The sequence below is a fragment of the Struthio camelus genome, chromosome 10 (assembly GCF_040807025.1).
Source record: "Struthio camelus isolate bStrCam1 chromosome 10, bStrCam1.hap1, whole genome shotgun sequence".
Taxonomy (NCBI): Eukaryota; Metazoa; Chordata; class Aves; order Struthioniformes; family Struthionidae; genus Struthio; species Struthio camelus.
Window position 1 is genome coordinate 22,466,986 of NC_090951.1, and position 17,406 is coordinate 22,484,391.

Genomic DNA, 17,406 nt, shown 5'->3' on the forward strand with positions numbered 1-17,406 from the left:
GCCGCGCCGGGTGCGCAGGCCTTCACGCCGCCCCGCTCGCCCTCGCGAGGTTGGCTGGGCCGAACCGATCCCGGCGCGCCGGCACCCGCCGCGGCAGGCACCCTCGCCTCGGCGCCGGCGCGACACGCCTGGCCGGCGGCTCCCAGGGCCGCGTGCGGCCCGCCGGGCGCCTCGGGGCCGCCGCCGCGCCGGCTCGCGAGGGCGGTCGCGGGGGGTTTTGGCGCGCGACGCGCCCGCGTGAAGGCGCCCCGGGCTCGGGTGCGGCGGGGGGCCGCGAGGAGGCGAGGGTGGCGCTGGTGCCGGCCCGGCCGGGCGCAGCAGGGGCGGCGGGTGCTGGCTCCGGCCAGGCCGGGGCAGCGGGGGGGAGGGGGGCGAGCGGAGTCACCCCGGCTCGTGCCGAGACACGGCTTTGGCACGAGCAGCAGGGAGGGGCCGGTGAAAAAGGGGGGTTGTGCCCTAAAACTGCAGCCGACGAGGCCGGGCACGAAGAGCGCCGCAGAGCAGCGCGCCAGGCTGCGCCCCGCAGCGGGGCCTGCGCGGCCGTTGCCGGCCGGGCGCCCGAGACCGCCCGGGCGGTTGGGCGGCGGAGCGGGGGGCGGGGCGCGGGAAGCCCCCGCCCCCTTGGGGGTGGAGCTAAATTTACATACGCCGTGCGTGCGGCGGGGCGGGCGGCCGCGCCGGGGGTGGCGGATCCAAGATGGCGCCGTGCGGACGTGTCCGGAGCCGCTGGCCGGGCCCGGCGCTCCTCCTGCTCGTGGCGCTGGCGGCGCGGCCGGCGGCCGGCGGCCCTCAGCCCGCGGGGCCCGCGGCGGCGCTGGCCTTTGTCCCGCCGCAGGGACAGGCGGCGGCGGGCGGCGGCCCCGCGGCGGCGGGCGGGCGGGGGTCCCGCGGCGGCGGCGGCTCGGGCGGCGGGTGGAAGCTGTCGGAGGAGGCGGTGTGCCGCGAGGACGTGGTGCGGCTCTGCTCCAAGCACAGCTGGGCCAACAACCTGGCCGTGCTCGAGTGCCTGCAGGACGTGCGCGAGGTGAGCGGCCGCGCCGGGCCTAGCCGCGGCCGCCCCGGCCGGGCACGGCGCCGCGAACAAAGAGCCGCCGGGCCGGGGAGGGCAGCGCCGCCGGGGCGGCGAGCTCGGGGCCGGCGCTGGGCCAGCGGCGCTTCTCGGAGCCGAGCCGGCGCGGGCCCGAGGCTGCCGCTGTGGAAGGAGGCGCCGGGCCGGGCCGGGCCGCCGTTGCTTGTGGCCCCCAAAGGGGCTGTTGGCCGCCGCGGTTCCGAGGGGGCCAGGCCCGGGCCGCCGCCGCTGCCCTGTGGTCGTGCTCGCACGCGCCTGCTCGTCTGTGTGTGTGTGTGTGGGGGGCTTCTCGCACCTCTCTGTACCCTTGGGCTGGGGTCCTGGCGGCTCCCTCCTTCGCAAACCTGTCCCTCCCACAAGGAAGGAAAGAGTTGTAGTGCAATGGCTTCACCCCCCCCCCCCCACCCCACACTTTGATACCTCACAGGTTTATTCAGCTTTCAGAGATCTTGGGAGAGTTTGGCAAGAGGATCTTTTACAAAGATCACGCGCTGCCCACTTAATGCCGAGGAGAGGTATCTTATTGATAGCAGTGGCGACTTGAGAATACTTTTTCAGCGTTAGTTTCCCACCTTCGCGTAGAGGAGAGTCCAGCTGCAGAGGTGACTGCCTTCTGCTGCCGTTGTGTGTTTGTGGATGTATGAAATTAGATATCCGAGCTTTAGGCCTGGATTAGTTTTTGCAGGGAGATTGACTGGGGCATCTCTTTTGTTACTAAATATCTGTCATGAATGATTTAGATGTAGTTCAAGAAAGAATTAGTTGTCTTCTCTGAGTCTTTTCTAGCCCCATCTTCTGACTGATAGTTCTTCCCCAGATCGAAGAAGCTTTTGGAGGAGCTGCCTTTGAGCTAAGGAGAAAGGAAGATTCAGTGCTGCGTCTGTTTGGTTCTTGGCTTCTCTGCTGTGAAGTCCAGGAATGTCAGGCTGCGTCAGTTCTAATGGTGTTTTATCAAGTGGAAACGTATTCGGGAAAAACCTGTGCTCATTTCTCATCAGTTATTGCAGAGACAGCAGATGGCAGTGACTTAATGGTTGCGCTCATCAAGGGGAGTCTTGAACTAATATGTCAGTGATTAATTCCTGACTTAAAGAACTTAGATTTTTATCTAACTTCACATTTTCATTGTGGACAGATATTTTAATAAGAGTCATGGCAGACTCATTAAATGAGACCTGATGCAACACTTATCGCAGTTCTGAAATGTTCTGGTATTTGCTTATTAGTAACTTGTCCCTTATTGTTTCTTCTGCTTGCTGCTGCCTGGAAAAGACCCTCTGGATTCCCTGTCAGGGAGGCACTGCCTCTGAGATAATCTCAGAAACTGTACTTTCAGGAGGTGCAGTGAGCTAGCAGCCTGCCACCAAAAGGACAAGGTCTTGTTGTTTGTGTGTGTTTTTTTTTTTCTTCCCCTTCCCAGTTGTGTGGCCACTCCTCTCTCTATTCATAGTTCAAGTACTTCTTGGTTATCAGCCATTTTAGTGAAGTAGACCTTTTTCTGGTCTAGCTTATCAGCTCTCTGCTGGGATAGTTTTGTTGTTTTAGTGAGTTGTATGCACTCCCGGAGGAGCATGAGTGCAGGAGCTAGTGCAAAAGAGTGTGCAGAAGGAAGCAGAAGATGAAGGGAGGTCTTGCATCACATTTTTCAGCGGATGCAAGCCCGTATGTTGGCTCTGCATAGTCTGGTGAAACTCCACTTTCTCTTTTAAATCTCATGTTGGCTTATGGTTTTCGTTTTTCAAGTTTCTTTCTCTTTCAAAGTTTGCCTGTATCTCAATGGTTTGCTTGTTGTTGATCTGATAGCCAGTGTGGAAGGTGAATCCTTCACTGGGGTGGTATCCCAGACAGCGGCAGGACATCCGGGGATTGTTTTGGATTGAGATTTCTCTCCTAAGGTGCCTGTTTGCAGCCACAAAAGACTCTTGTCCTTATTTGTCTTTCAGCCTGTAAAAAAAAATGTTGTCAGCTGGGCTTAGACTCAACAGTTAGCCTGCTGTAAAACTGTTCTGATGGGCTCTATCCTGGCATAAAAATAACTTCTGCAGAGTGCTACTCCGAGAAATGAATTGAAATAACTAACTTTTTTATATTGATATTGTTTAACTATGGGTACTTAAATTCTGAGTAAAAGTAATGAGTTGTCAACATTGGGTGGCACATAGTGTAAAGTGGAATGCATCTGTTATCTTCTCAGGCGTTTCCTTTGTGTTGGACGCAACACCTGAGGAAACGGTGATCTCTTTTTAGCTGTTATTATTGAAACAATTTTTAATTTTTACCCTAGGCCGTCTGACAGTATGTTTGGACAGTCCCAGAAAAATGATAGCTATGTTTGAAAACTGATGCCTGGCAAAAGGTGTGGGGGGGAACTAGTCTTTGCAAGTTCTATGAGCCCATATTAAAAAAAGTCAGAGTATAGTAAATAGCAACTTTCCAGAGTGTTTTCTGTGTGTGTGAGAGAGAGAGAGAGCGCCTCAGTGGTTTTGGACAGTCAGAGTTTTTGGACAGTACTTCACTACAGGTAGCAAGAAAGACTGTAAATACAATTTGGCTGCAGAAGCAGCCTTTTCTTCATGGGCTGTGTAATCTTACTTTTCTCATAATGAATGTTCCTCTAAAGTGGATATGCTTTGAAACCAAGAGCTTTTAAGCGCCTCAGTTGGTTTTTCTTCATAGTGTGATATGGAAGAGTTAGAACACTTTTAAATTAGAATAATTGGGTGGCGCAACTACTTAAAACTTTTTTTTGAGTTCATAAACTATAGGGGAAAGAGAAGATGTGCCTGTCTTGTTAGTCAGTGTGAATGTGATATGAACACTGCATTTCAGTATCTGCTGATTTGTTACCTTGGATACCTTCGAAGTAAGTCTTCCTGTTTTTTGCTGCGTAGTTCTGAATCTAAAGAACCAGGAGTGTTGAGTCCTCGGTAGATTAGGAGGATCTCTCAGCCTTTATAAGGTCAACGCTTGAGAGAAGCTGTTTTACACAAGTGTTTAGCAAAGAATAGCTTGGAACAAGATAGACTAGTCAAAACCAAATCATGAAAAATTTAAAACTTAGGCTTTTGAAAGGTTACTGGTAGATTATCAGTTTAAAGGATTTCTTAATTCACATATTTAAGCAATACACGTTTTTAGAAACGGTTACAAAATCGGACTATCGAACTGATTCCAAATCCTTTACCACGGATTTAGTGAAATGCTAAGTTGGCCTAGACCATTTTCCTCTTTTGCAGGTGCAGAACTCTTCTTCATTTCAGGTTGCTCACCTGTTTGAAAGCTAGACACGAAATGGTAATCATGCTTTCTTGCTTTCCTTTCTTAATACATGAATGAAAAGGGTGCTCTTAAGTTGGAGGATATGGTGATCAGAACTGGCTGGCTTAATCATCTTTATAATTGGTAAATGGAAGTAAAAACATGTTTTGAGTTTTCCTGCTGAATCTATTTTCTTCTAGTTAAAATTTTGTGCACTGGATGAGTTACTGTTTTGAGTTGCTTAAATTTTGTCATCAGTTTAGTTTCTACCTGAATAATTTTATGCCAAGATATAGAAGTGATAGAACAGGGGGTGGCGTACACTTTTGCTTTTGAAAAAGGTATTTTAAAGTTGATTTCAAAGTGTTCTGGTTGCCACTCTGTTTCTAGAGAAACTTCGGAGCTTGCATGTCATTTAGCATAAAAACTGCAGTTGTTAAGCCCTTTTTTGTGCCATGCTTATTAAACTAATTTTCATAGTGGTTATAGTATAAACCCATGAAATATTAATATATTTATTAGGTAAAATTTTTGCGTGATTAATGATGTTTTGCATTTAAAGCAGAACTAAGCTGTTAATGTTGAATTTTGAGGTAGGAAGATTTAGCAGGTATGAAAATATCTTAACCAGCGTAGCCTGCTTTTCTGGCTTATTAGTGAGCATAATTTTACTCTTAAAACATACCTTAAACTGATTATTCAGTGAATTGACTTGATACCATAATTGTTGAGCTTTCTTTGCTTTACGCTTGCAAAGATTATGTAATATTTAAAGCATTTTTGTGGGATAGCAATAGCAGTATATATTCATCTATATAATGTTACTGAGGCAGAAGGCTAAATAATTTTTCTGCCATCAGACAGTTGTGGCTAAATTGGGATTAGAGATCAAGCTCTTGGCCTCCTGCTACTTTCTTCATCCTGAATGGTTCTGTTTCCTTTGTAGCAGCTTTATGGCAGTGACAGTGTAATTGAGTCTAAATACTGTGCTTTCTGGAAAAATTATGTCTGTCTTAATGTTGAGGACTGGATTGAGAACAAAATAAGTTAATCTTACCATTGTGTGTTTTGAGAATAGTAATTTTCCTATTTCAAATGCACAGTCTGTGTCAATGTAAAAGGTCGGAATGTTCGTTTGTTGCAACTTAACAGCACAGAAAGCTTGTAATGTTTGGCAGGGGGCTGGGGACTGACGCTTTTCTTTCACGTAAAGTTGTATTCCTTACTGTTTAAATACCTGGCTCTTTAAACGGTCCATTACACTTCTGAGATGCCAGTGAAGTTACCAAGATCTTAAAACTGTAGACGGAAAAGAGTGCTTTCATTGCTCCAAGCAGTAATGCTCGCTTGGAATCTCCATCTCTTATGGTAAGACTGTAGTCGTCGAGAAAGGTCTTGTGCCTTCGGTCTGCATATATGTTGTCTAGTCTTTCTCAGCTGGAAATTTGAAGGCCTGCCTGGGTAGTACTGTGAAGTGGATAAACCTGATCTCTGGTAGCTTGATCTTTTTCTTTGCCCTTTTTTTTTTTTTTTAACCTCAGCAATTCGTCAAGTTAAAGGAGGTGGTTTTGTTTTGCATCGGCATCCAACATCTTCTTTTATTTGAGCAAATACTGGTGTTATTTCAGCTTCTTATGGCTTGTACATGCACAAGTGGTGGCTAGACTTTAAAGTGTATTTTTGAAACATCTGGGCTGTGGCAGCAAATGACTGTTTACCTGTCCGAAGATGTAAGTATAATTGAGGGTTGTGGATTAAACATAGCACATGGGTGGGTAAGTTTTAAAAAACTGCACATTGTGAAGACTTACCGTTGACTGAATTGGCCATCTCCTGCAATGATTGTAGTTCATTTTATGCTATTAATTCTGTAGGTGGCAACAGTCAATCTCACTTGCAGGTGAGCCCCTCCAAATAGGGGCATTTTCTTTACGGCGGTAAGTCGATAGGTGGGGGGTGGGCGCTGTTCTGGTTCTCTGATGCTTACTATTGCAAAGGAGAAGGCAGTTAGTATTGCAGTGATGGGCTCACAGTGCTTACAGCACTATCGTCTGGTTTGGATATCAACACACACAGGGATTTTTTTTCTTAAGGCAGCGATCAGAAAGCTGGGAAATATACTTTAAGCCTTGCCAAGGGCTTTGCTTACCCCCTCACTTTTTCTAAGGGAGATTGACTTGGTGAGGATCCAAAGCCACCTGTATGGGGCGCAGGGATTTGGAAACTCTGACATCCCTCAGAAAAAAGGGATAATTCTTTCCGATAGTTGAAGTTGAGCTAACTTAGAATAAAAATACAGTGCAATTTTAAGAAATGTTGTAAGTCAATTACAGACTTGTAACCTGATCCTTGATTCTCTATGAGTTAAGTCTTTGTTTGCACTGGAAATCTCCCTGCAAGTTATGATTCTAGCTCAAACGTGCAGGAGTTTGAACAATTCACAGTGGTTTATGGCACGCGTGTATTGGAACAGTCAGAATGGTCCCTTCTGCTTTTAAAATCTATAAAATGGGAGAAGGATCCACCAAAGCCTAGGGAAGGGAATGATTGGGCCTAGGAGAAAGTGATTGAAAAGATTAAGGTTTGAAAACACAGGAATGGGCAGCAACAAGAGGAAAATGGTGGAGACAAGGTTAGAACAGCCCCTGAAGCTTTTCTCCTAAGGCTTGGCGGCTTAACCAAGATTAGCCAAACTCTTATCATTAAGCTCTTGATTTTTTTTTTTTTTTCTGGTGCTTAGATAGTTAGATAGTGAAGGCCAATTTATTACTGGCTTTTGCAGCTAACTCTTACAAGGTAAAACTCTAAATACATTTTAAAAGTCTTATATGTAGTCGAATTACTTCCTTTGCCATCTGTGTCTTTGGCTTACGTATTGCCACATTCTGAGATGAAAAGTACCCTTTTCACCTCCATAGAGCTGCATGTGAGCTGACTAGAAAGCAGAGTGTAAAACGTTCTCTTGCCTGCTGGATCCTGCACGCTTGTTTTAATGTGAACAAAGTGTTAAGCCTAGGTTCTTAGTTTCCCCTGTCCTTAGCTGTCTAACAGCTTCTGCACTTCTACTGGCCTGGGATGTTTCCTTTTTTTTTTTTCTTATTTGGTTTTGGGGTTGGGTTTTTTTTTTTTTTTGGAGTTTGGTAATGCTATTGTGCTGTTCTTGGCATGCTGCTGCTTGTGGTAGCTGGTTATTTACCAGTTTGGCCTCCTGGGCTGTTTGGCTTAATAAAAAGGATTATTTAACAAATCTCTTTCCTTTGGTGAACTGGCACTTCTTGCCTCTTACAGTTCTTTGGAGGAGGATCAGGAAATACTTCAGGCTGAGTTTATGGCAGGGATGAGCTAATATAGCACAAACCACTTTGTATGACAGGTTTTGCGTTAGACATGTTAGTGGAAATGCTGCCTGAACGTGGAAGCAGTTGGAGAGTACGTAATGGATTATTTCAGGGAATTCCTGTAAACTTGGTGAAAGGCATGTTAAGTGCTTTGAAACGAAGGATAAAAGCTGCCAGCGTGTTTTTTATTTGGTTTTTTTTTTTCTCTCAGGTGTGGTCATGATAGGGAAAACGGGGGCAACAGGAGTGGATGAATGTCAAAGTAAGAGATGAGATGGAGAATGACTGCAAGAAACAGTAGGAGTAGAGAGCAGACTGAAAGACCACTGAAAAGAAATGCACTATAAAAAGTAGTGCTGAGGAGGGTGGGAGAAAGATGCTAATGTAAGTCGTAGCGGAGAGCAATGGGAGAAAACTGAAAAATATTGCAGAGGAACAGAAGTACAAAGGGAGAAGTAAAATTTGATGCAGGGAAGAGTGGTGCCAGCTGAGCAGTCCGAACCTGGCTGGCCTCTCTGGAGGGACAGAGGCAGCTGTGTTACGTGGAGCTCCTGCTATGAGGAAAGTGATTTTTTTTTTGGCCGGACAGTTGAATGTATTGAAAAGCAGAGACTTGGTCAATTATGAGAGTAGAAATAGATATTGGATAGTTTGTGGGCGTTCCCCCCCTCCCCGTCTCACATTCTCCTTTCCCTGAGGCTGGAGGAGCTGAGATCTCAGTGTCTCTGGTTCTGCTTTAGGTTGTCACAGTTGGAGTTGAGTGATCTGAAGAATTTCATAGCCAGATTGTGTGCTGTCCATATTTTCTGGTATGAAGATGATGTCTAGATGATCTTTATTGTACTGTAACTTTCCTGCATATGAGTATCAGTTTTCTCAGTGGACTCTGATTGTTTTGGTCTTTGGAAAACGTGCCCCTACTGTTGAAAAAGCTTTGAAGTTGTTCTTCCTATTTTTTTTTTAATGTGCAGAAATTAATGAAGCCCAAAGAACTGGATGAATAAAATGACTAAAAATAATCATTTCATTTTAAATCTTGCTTCAAAATATTTTTTTAAGCTTTTGACTGAATTAGTTTTAAGGCCTGTGAAGTTGGTTGCTGTTGCATAATTTTTTTTAAATTTTCTTCTGTTCTATTAGCTGATGGTTTTCAGTGATCACAGGATATTTTCACTTTCTGGTATGTTTAGTTCGTAAGTATCCATAGTACTGTCTTGGGTTATGAACAGAGATCCTCCCTTCCCCAGGTACCAGGTTATAGTGTAATGAAGCCCTCCTCTCCTCATCAAGACAGTACACGAAAAATCATTCTTTTGTTTTTGAAACTGCTACTTCAGAGCAAAGGTAGCACTCCTAAATACTGTGTCCTGGCATGCTGGTGTCTGGAAAACCTGCAATTTGGAGCTGAGGAATTTGCCTTCAGTAGTTAGAGAGTGCTCTTTCTTTGTGATGGTGTATCTTTTGGGGGTGAGGTGTTAATTTTATCTTTCCTGTAGATAAGTGTCTCTCTCTGCCCTGTCAGCTTTGTGACCCTAGATTTCATGTGTTTACATTAGAGAACGCATTACTTGGTTATAATATCTAAATTTTTGCCTTAACTTGAAATGTACATTTGAAATATTTATTGTCGGTGCTGTGGTTTAAGAGAAGTGGAACGCATCTGGTGTCTTTTATGCCAGACAACATAGGGACAAACCAACCTAAGAAGACCTAGAGGGGAATGTATACTTTCTGCGTTTGTTTTTATTTGCACCTTTGCCTGAAACAATGTATAAGAACTGCAGAGGTGACAAAAGAGCAATAGTTAATATATAAAATACTGGTGGTTGCTATACATGACTGCAGTTTTTTTAACCCCTTTTAAACTGCCAAAAGAGTAGAATTGTGTACTGTTCTGTGAAAAATTTCTTGTCTGAACCGTACAGGTGAATTGCTGTTGCCTAGATCTGCTGGGTGACAACTTTGCTGTCTAGAACTCTTGAATCTTACTTGGAGGCTTGCCAGCCGCCTTCATGCTCGGTAGTTTGATTATTGAGACTTAATTTTCTAACTTTTTCTAAATCCAGTCCTGTTAGTGCAAGGCAAAATACTTTCCACTAAGTGAGCTGCAAAACAAACTCAGCGGAGCATGCATTCTTTTAAGTGTTGAAGCAGTTGCCCTACAAAAAAGTGTGGATGGAATTAAGAAAAAAAACCCCAAAGTTTGGCTTGTACACTTAGAGTAACAGTCCAGACTTGATTGGAGCTGAGTCAACTTTTGTTACGCTATTCTTCAACTGAGTTGAAATAAGATTTGGAAAAAGTTGACAGGAAGTTCTTTCATTATCTGATTTATTTTCACTTGTTACACTGTCTCTCTGTGGACTATGTACCTATGTCCTGAAATCAAGAAAACTAATCATCTTCAGGTAAAAACCCTGCAACAACTCAATTGTCATAATTTACAACATGAATTGTATGTGAACTTTAACCAAGTTCATGGTGATTTAAACAAATTGATATCAATGTAATCCTTTTATTGTAGAATTCAGACAAGCTAGACAAAATCTGCTCTCCGTTGGTGCAAATGAGAGCAGTCTGAACTCTGACAAATATAACTTGCTGTAAGCCTATTTTATATTGTTATTCGCATAGGAAGTTATGTTGACCCTGCTACTTTTTAAATTCTGAATTTTGAATTGATGCTGTGAGTCCTTTCATATTTTCAGTGCTTTGATATTTGAGACCCATTACAGATGGGAACCTAGGCCTTTCACGATAGTATTGCCATTCAAGTTCAGTATGAGATACAGCTCGGCTGCATTAGTGATAATGGGAAGTACACGTTGATTGTATTTTAAGATGTTTTAATGAAGAATTTCCAAAAGCCAAATTTGGCTAAACGGCTATGTAGCTAATACTTGCTAGGTTCAAGGTAGAATTACAGTTGCTTTTTGAAATTTCATTATCTTTGCTAGTAGATAAAAATGCTACGCTTTTCCGTAAGTGTATTGGTAGTGCACTGTGACCAGCAGTACAGAGATCTTAGAGCTTAATTTTTACTGAAGTCCATGGAGTTGATTGTGCGTAAGCAACAAGTATGCTGATGCAGTTTTTTGTGCTGCCAGTCGTCTTCGGTCTGCTTTTTAGTAATGGAAATACGTTGCAGCTAGTGGTGGCAGAGAATTGTGGAAAAGTCTTTGATTTACATTTTATAGTTGACAATCGGAACTGCGTTCTTAATGACTATTGTATTGCACTATATATAGGAAAACAATTGTTTTAGTGTGGAGCTGGAGAAATTCAGTATGCTGTAAAGTGAAATGTGATTTAAATAGGAATTTTTATGGCAACTTTAAACATCCATTTTTTTCTCCTTAAAATAGCAACAATGAATCTTCTGCAACTGCCTGCGTTTCAGACAAGGGTTCAGCTAGGTGTCGGGTTAGTGCTTGCTGGAGGGATATAAAGGTTAGAAAATGTTTGAGGAGAGGCAGTCTTTGCTGGAAAGTACAGAGCTATTTGAGTTGCTAAATTGTATCACTATCTGCAGCACAAACCAAAGATCTTACGAATGTAGTAACACTGCTTATTTTTTAACTGGAGACTTCCAGATAGTGACTGGCGGCTGTTTTCACTTACTTTTTTCCTACTTGGTTGTATGAAGCAACCCTACTTTTTAAAGCAGAAAAAGCTGAAACGAACTTATGATGTGCTGCTTCCCTGCGTCTTAATTGAAGCAAGTGAGTACTGGAGTGAGACTGTCGTGGTGAACCGTTGTCCTGTGCCTGGAATTCCCATCACCTGTGAGAGCAGCATCGTAGAGGAAAGTGTTGCTTTAGGGAAATAACCCTTCTTTCAGCAGCATCACAGCTTTTACACTGTATGCTCCTTTCAATGTTATTGTCGATAGTCTTAATTAAAAGTATGTATGTAACATACTAAATGGAGGAGAGAATTGATTCTGTGCTCTCTCACATAGCACTAACAAAACCTGCCTTACTTTGTGTTTCATGCTCTTGCTTGATGGCTCTTTACTTGTGCTTTAGCAGGAAATGACTGTATGATGAACCATCGCTGATAATGCTCTCATCTCTGACTAGAGTAATAACAGCAGTATATAGGGCAAACTTGCCTTGAATAATGCAGAAGTTCTAGCTCGTATAGGACTCTTTCAGCAATGAGGCTTGGGCTTGTCCACATCAAACCCCTTCTTGTGGCCTCTGAAGCTACATTGGCTGCCTTTCTGTGAGCTGCTCAAAGGTAAGGCCGATGCAAAGGGGAAAAGCATGCAACAAGGCAGCAGCCTACCAGGTGTTTTGTTTCCCTCGCCTCCTTCAGGCATTTGTGAACTCTTCCAGCGTCCTGTTGTATAAAACTGTAGTCTAAACTTGTTCTGTTAGGGAGAACGCTGATGGAATTTAAGATCTCCTCTTTGTATGTCAGCTCTTCCCAAAATAATTTCCCAAATAATTCCCTCTCTTGAGACCTTCCAGTGAAATCCATCGTGAATTTGTCATGCCCTCAAAGGTTATTAATAAATGGTGTCTTGTAACGTCTGTTTTACTCGACGGGGCTCACAGCATGTTAAAGTTAGTGTACTGGCAGAAAGCGTTTTCTGCCAACTTCTTTACAGTACTGGAAAGCTCAGCTAACCTGGGTGGTATTAGCATGCAGCTGGGATGAGTATGGAACATGGAATTCTCTAGTGCTTAATTAAAAGAATCACTGTACAGTATTAGTGCTCCAGTCACTTTCCTTGCTGGTCGTTGGCCTGCTACAACTATATATTGTCTAATGTGTGGTCTGAAATGGATTAAGACAAATAGAAATAAGCAGAAATCCCCCTGTGGCTTGCAGTCGGATAACATGAATAACTTGAATTAACATGGCAGCCTGTTGTTGCCTTCCTAAGAGAAATTTTTGATAATGGTCTCTTGGGAGATGGAGTTTGATCTCTGACTGTAATCGCTTGTGCATTAACTTAAAGGGATGACTGAATTGGAATTCTGTTCAGGTTATCAGAGGTTTGGCTAAAAAAAAAAAAAAAAAAAAGAAAGCCCCTCTGTAAACCTAATATTGAGTCATTCGAGCAGAATGATAAAAAGGAGGGGGCTACAGACAAGGTAGCACAGTTGGTATCTAGCCGCTCCATAAGTTAAATATTTGAGGTTCTCTGTATATCTTCAACATTTGATTGCCTCAAGTGTGAGGTTTTTAAGTTTATTATTTCATACACCTTGATTGTTCAGATCTCAAACTGGGCCAGAAGAGTCTTTCCCAACTGGACTTTTGTTCTCAGAAACCACTTAAAATAAACTTGTGGATGTTGTCTGGTATTGCTCTTCGCTATCCTGGGGAACCATATTACTGAAAGCACTTCTGAATAACCCTTTTGGGGTTTGATGTTGGTTTTCTTTTAGCTCTTTGTTTGTATGTTGCCTGCTTTTCATATCATTAAAAGCCATAAAATAAAATTAATCAAGAGGTCATCTTTGAAAGGGTATCTAAAACAATACCTCAGAGCTCCTGAAACGTTCTATGCAAGTAATCTTTGGACAGTGTGAGTACAGTCCTATCTACTTCCATATTTACAGAACTCATTGTTTTGTTTTGCCCTGTAACGGTGGATGCTTCTGACACGTTCGTTATTTTGGGTCCCATCCTTTGATAGAACTATTTTGGATATGTTTTACTACACGTTCAGGGCTGAATCCAGGACTTCAGCACTGGGCTTCCTGTCTGTGCACATTGAACCTCAAGTGTGTGTAGGGTCGTCCAGAGAGGTGAGCTGTACCTAGAAAGCCGTAGGGACTGTCAGTAACCGTGTGCTTCTGGGAACACATTGGGGTGAATGAGGAGTTGAACAGCACTGTCGCTCTGCTGGGCCTGGAGCCTGCCTTCTGGAAGCAGAAGGAAGATGTTGGGACATTTGTTCTTCTCTCTGATCCTAGAAGCCTTTGGGCAGAAACCAAGAGGAGGATAATTCTCAGTCAGGCTCTGGTCTCAGGCAGGCACTGCTCTTTGCCACTGCTTCCTTACTGGGACTTTTATAGGATAAATGAGAGCAATGAATCGGTAGGCTTGTCATGCTGAGCATTTGGGCTTGTAACAGGCTTAATCGTCAAGGTAGACATTGGTTTTTCTTATCCCTTATTATTCAAATATCAAACCAAAGCTTTGCTAACCAAATCATCTTAAGTCTCCCCAGGACGAGGTACAGGAGCTGTTTTTCTAATTTGGTCTCATGTGGAAAGGATCTGTTTTCTTAGAAGTAGATTGTAATGTTCTATGAAAATCAGGTAACGTTCTGATACTGATGAAATCATAGAACTGGCCTGTTGACAGTAAATGCAGTAGTTGGAAAGAATGGATGATTTCACAGAGAAGCAAATAAGGTTTCTACTAGAACATCTTAATTTTTGGATTGCCTGGAATGTTGCTGGGATTTTGACCATGGAATTATTTGTCTTGAAGTTCTAATGTTTTTGGTTTTTGGCTGGGTATAATAATAGCAGAAAGATGCCTTCTGTCCCCGGTAGAGGTACGTGAACAGTTGAATCTGCTAGACTAATAATTTGGATAGGATTTCTCTTTTAGCTTTCCAGATAGCGGAAGTTGTTAGCAGCCACCTTCTAAAGCACACCCCACATCTTGTTCCAAGGATGGCTCTAGTCTTGGTGCAAGGGAAGAATAGCTTCTTCCACATCAGTTGCAATTCCTGTCGATGTACCCTGTGGATGGTCTCTGTTTGGGGCCTTGTGGTTGTTTCTGGTCTTATTAGATTGCTTGCATTTGTTTTTTTTTCCAGGTCTGGCTCTCCTTGCTGAAAAGTTACTGTAAATCTCAAAGGGCAGTGACATAGCTGAGGTTGGTAATGTTTTTTGGCTGGACTTGGATGAGAACCTCTTTTATGGTCCTGTGTTGCTTAAGGAACTGGGAGTTGCTGGTTAAAACAATTCTGCTTTGGTATTCTCGGCTACAGTAGTATAACGTACAGGCTGTATGCTATACTTTAGGCAAAGCAGTGAGTCTGTCTTGGCCTCGTGAGAGGAGGTGAATTTTTTCACTTTTCAGTGTTACAAATTCCACCGAAGTTGAGCTTGGCCTGTATAATCTTTGAAATGAGTAGCATCTCTCAATGGCTAGCAAATGGCTATTTTTTAAGACTAGTCTCTCAACTGAATGAGAGGTGGTAGCTATATTTGTTCTTCCTTGCACAAAAAATTGAACATATGCTTAATTCTTTTGCTTGCAAGTCCTGCAGTATCAAAAGAAAACTGTGCAGTGCACGAAGATCTGAATTACTTGATGTTTCAGGTATTATCTTATTGTCTGTTGCTAGCTCTAACGCATAGAAAGGGCTTTGCAAAGAACACGTAAGAGCTGCTTTTGTCTGTAGGCTCTGAGTCTTAAGTACATTGTGTGGGATTGAGATGTTACTTCACCCTTTTTTTTTTTTTTCTCCTTTGGAGCAAAACTGACTTGTTTTAGTCCAGCAGGAAGGAATTCTATGACTAAAAGAACAGCAATATTCTACATTTGTACAAATGCCTGAGGCGCTCATCAAAGAGAACTGCGGTATGGAGTAGGCTATTACTGCCCTGAAGAGCTTATCTGTTCCTAGCTCGGATCCTCACGTGCCTGGTAAGTATTCAGGATTCTCTCATCCTAGGCATTTGTCCTTCAAGAAAAACTGGAAATTCTCCTTTTAATGGAGTAGAGAGCCTAGGAGCAGCTGGCGAGGAGGGAAGGGGCACAAGCAGTTTGCCCACAAATTCTCCAGGTGAAGTTTCTTGCTCAATTTGTCTGGTAGCTATAGTAATGATGTCTATAAAGTCTCACGTAATCTGTAACAAGCTGTGGATGTGTTGGAGATGGTAAGAGTCTGCAATGTATGTGGTGAATAGCAGTTATGGCTTGGAGAATATTGTAACGCTCCGTCCTCTGCTTAGCTTTAAGACTGTTGAAATAGTTGGATAGCTTTATGAATGAAACTTGGAACCCGTTAGGTTGAGAAGAAAGTGCTTATTGAGAAATACAGCAGATTATCAGTTATCAAAATAACCCTTGCTCTCTGGAGAGATGCCAAGGAAGCGGAGAGGAAGGCCTCTCAGTCGGTTGCATTTGAATAACATGAAATAACGTAACATAAAGCAGGGTAGGATAAAGGGAGCAGGAAGACTAGACTTCCAGCCCCTCAGGCTTGCTTTGTATTTACAGTTTAGTCACTTGGGTGGGGTGTGTGCGATCTGAACAAAAAATTAAACATAACAGTTTTAAATCTTGGCATGTATTGGACTTGTCCAAGCTTAAGTAAATGGAGTATAGCATTAAAATGATGCAAATCTTTCATGTGGATGTTTTGTAGTTGACTACTAATGTGAGGCGACCTCTATGACTGCGGCCTAGTTTTTTCCCCCCTGAATTTTTACTAAAAGTCCTAACGAACCTAAGCTGAAATTTTCTGAGATGTTTAATATATTACTGTGTAAAACAACGTAACCTCCTGACTGACTTCGTTTAGACCATGTTTCTCTCCATCGTTAGAGATGAGGAATTAACATCCTGACTGATGATTTTGGTGGGTGTTTCAACTAGTTTATGCTGTAATTTTGGGGCAATCATAGCAGATAACATGAGGCATTGGACCTAGCTGTGAAGTGGCATGAGGGGGCATGTAAGCACACCTGATTTTGAATATTGCATCTAACAGTAGGTAATTATTATATTTAAGAGCTATGTAAATAATTACAGCTAAATCACTGTGTGAGGATTTGAGATTTCCCCTTTCCCATAAGAGGAAACAGGATTAGGTTGGCTTTCTTTATTAATGATTATTATTATTTTTTTACTGTTTCGGGAATAAAATGGCCTGTCTGGTCACTCTTCAGAAATGTTTCAGTGTAATAGTTGCTCAGCTGTTCTCCAAGGAATGATGTCTCTGAATAAAATGCTGCACGTTCAGTGTAACTTCCAAGTTGTAGATGTAGCTCGTGCACCCTAAGATCTTACTGCACTTGACTTACCTCATTTGTTCCCAGGCTGTTTTATTACAGTGCTTTTCTGTTTTAACACCCATTTTTGAAGAAGGGATTATCTCAGGAATGTATTTGGCTCGTAATGAGGATGGGAGGATAGCATGTGTTTCAAATTAGAGAAAACTTAATTTTTGCTCTTTGTAACACTGCGTTTGAAAGACACTGAGGTATTCAGTAATGACAGTAATATATGGGCTAATTATACATACATTTTTAGGTTTTTCCTTTCTTGGCTGAGCATTCTCTTTGTCTAGTGTTAAAGGACAATTAAAAGGTTTTAATCAGCCTTCCCTAGAGGTTTTCTGTGCTTCTTTAAATGCCTTGTTTGTAAGGTCAGTGTTCTTCGGGGATTTGCATGCCTCAGCTAACCCTCGATATCTAGCTCTTGTCCCGCTTCTTAGGTTGCCTTTGAGATGGGTTAAAACCTCAACATAAGAGCGTTCTCCTAAAAGCCGTGTCTCGCTTTATTCCGTCATACTCCCAGGAAGAGTGTTTTCAGGGATGACTCCAGTGTGATGGCTTGTTTGGTATGGATGAGGTTTGGTGTGGCCACTTCGGAGAGCGTGTAATGTGGAAAACCCTGCTCGGTACTCTGGCAGAAAGAGCTTCAGAGCTGCTAGGATAGAAATGAGACAAAGATGCTAAAAAAGATCTGGTCTCATTAGCATGAGCATCTGTATATAGGGAAGTAAAACTGAGGCGAGATCCGTTTGTGGCCACT

At 43.2% G+C, this 17,406-nt stretch overlaps 1 protein-coding gene across 2 annotated transcripts in view; it reads left to right on the forward strand.

Moving 5' to 3' along the window:
* Positions 1–681: 681 nt before the first annotated feature.
* Positions 682–17,406, forward strand: part of GLG1 (golgi glycoprotein 1) — an 89,381-nt gene continuing 72,656 nt past the window's right edge. Inside the window, exon 1 of one of the 2 annotated variants that reach the window (XM_068955393.1) lies at positions 682–1,024. In XM_068955393.1, coding sequence (XP_068811494.1) covers positions 698–1,024 — 327 coding nt within the window. In that variant the 5' untranslated portion in view covers positions 682–697. Of the gene's footprint in view, positions 1,025–15,146; positions 15,292–17,406 lie in introns of those variants that run through there. The other variant, XM_068955394.1, reaches the window with a different exon arrangement.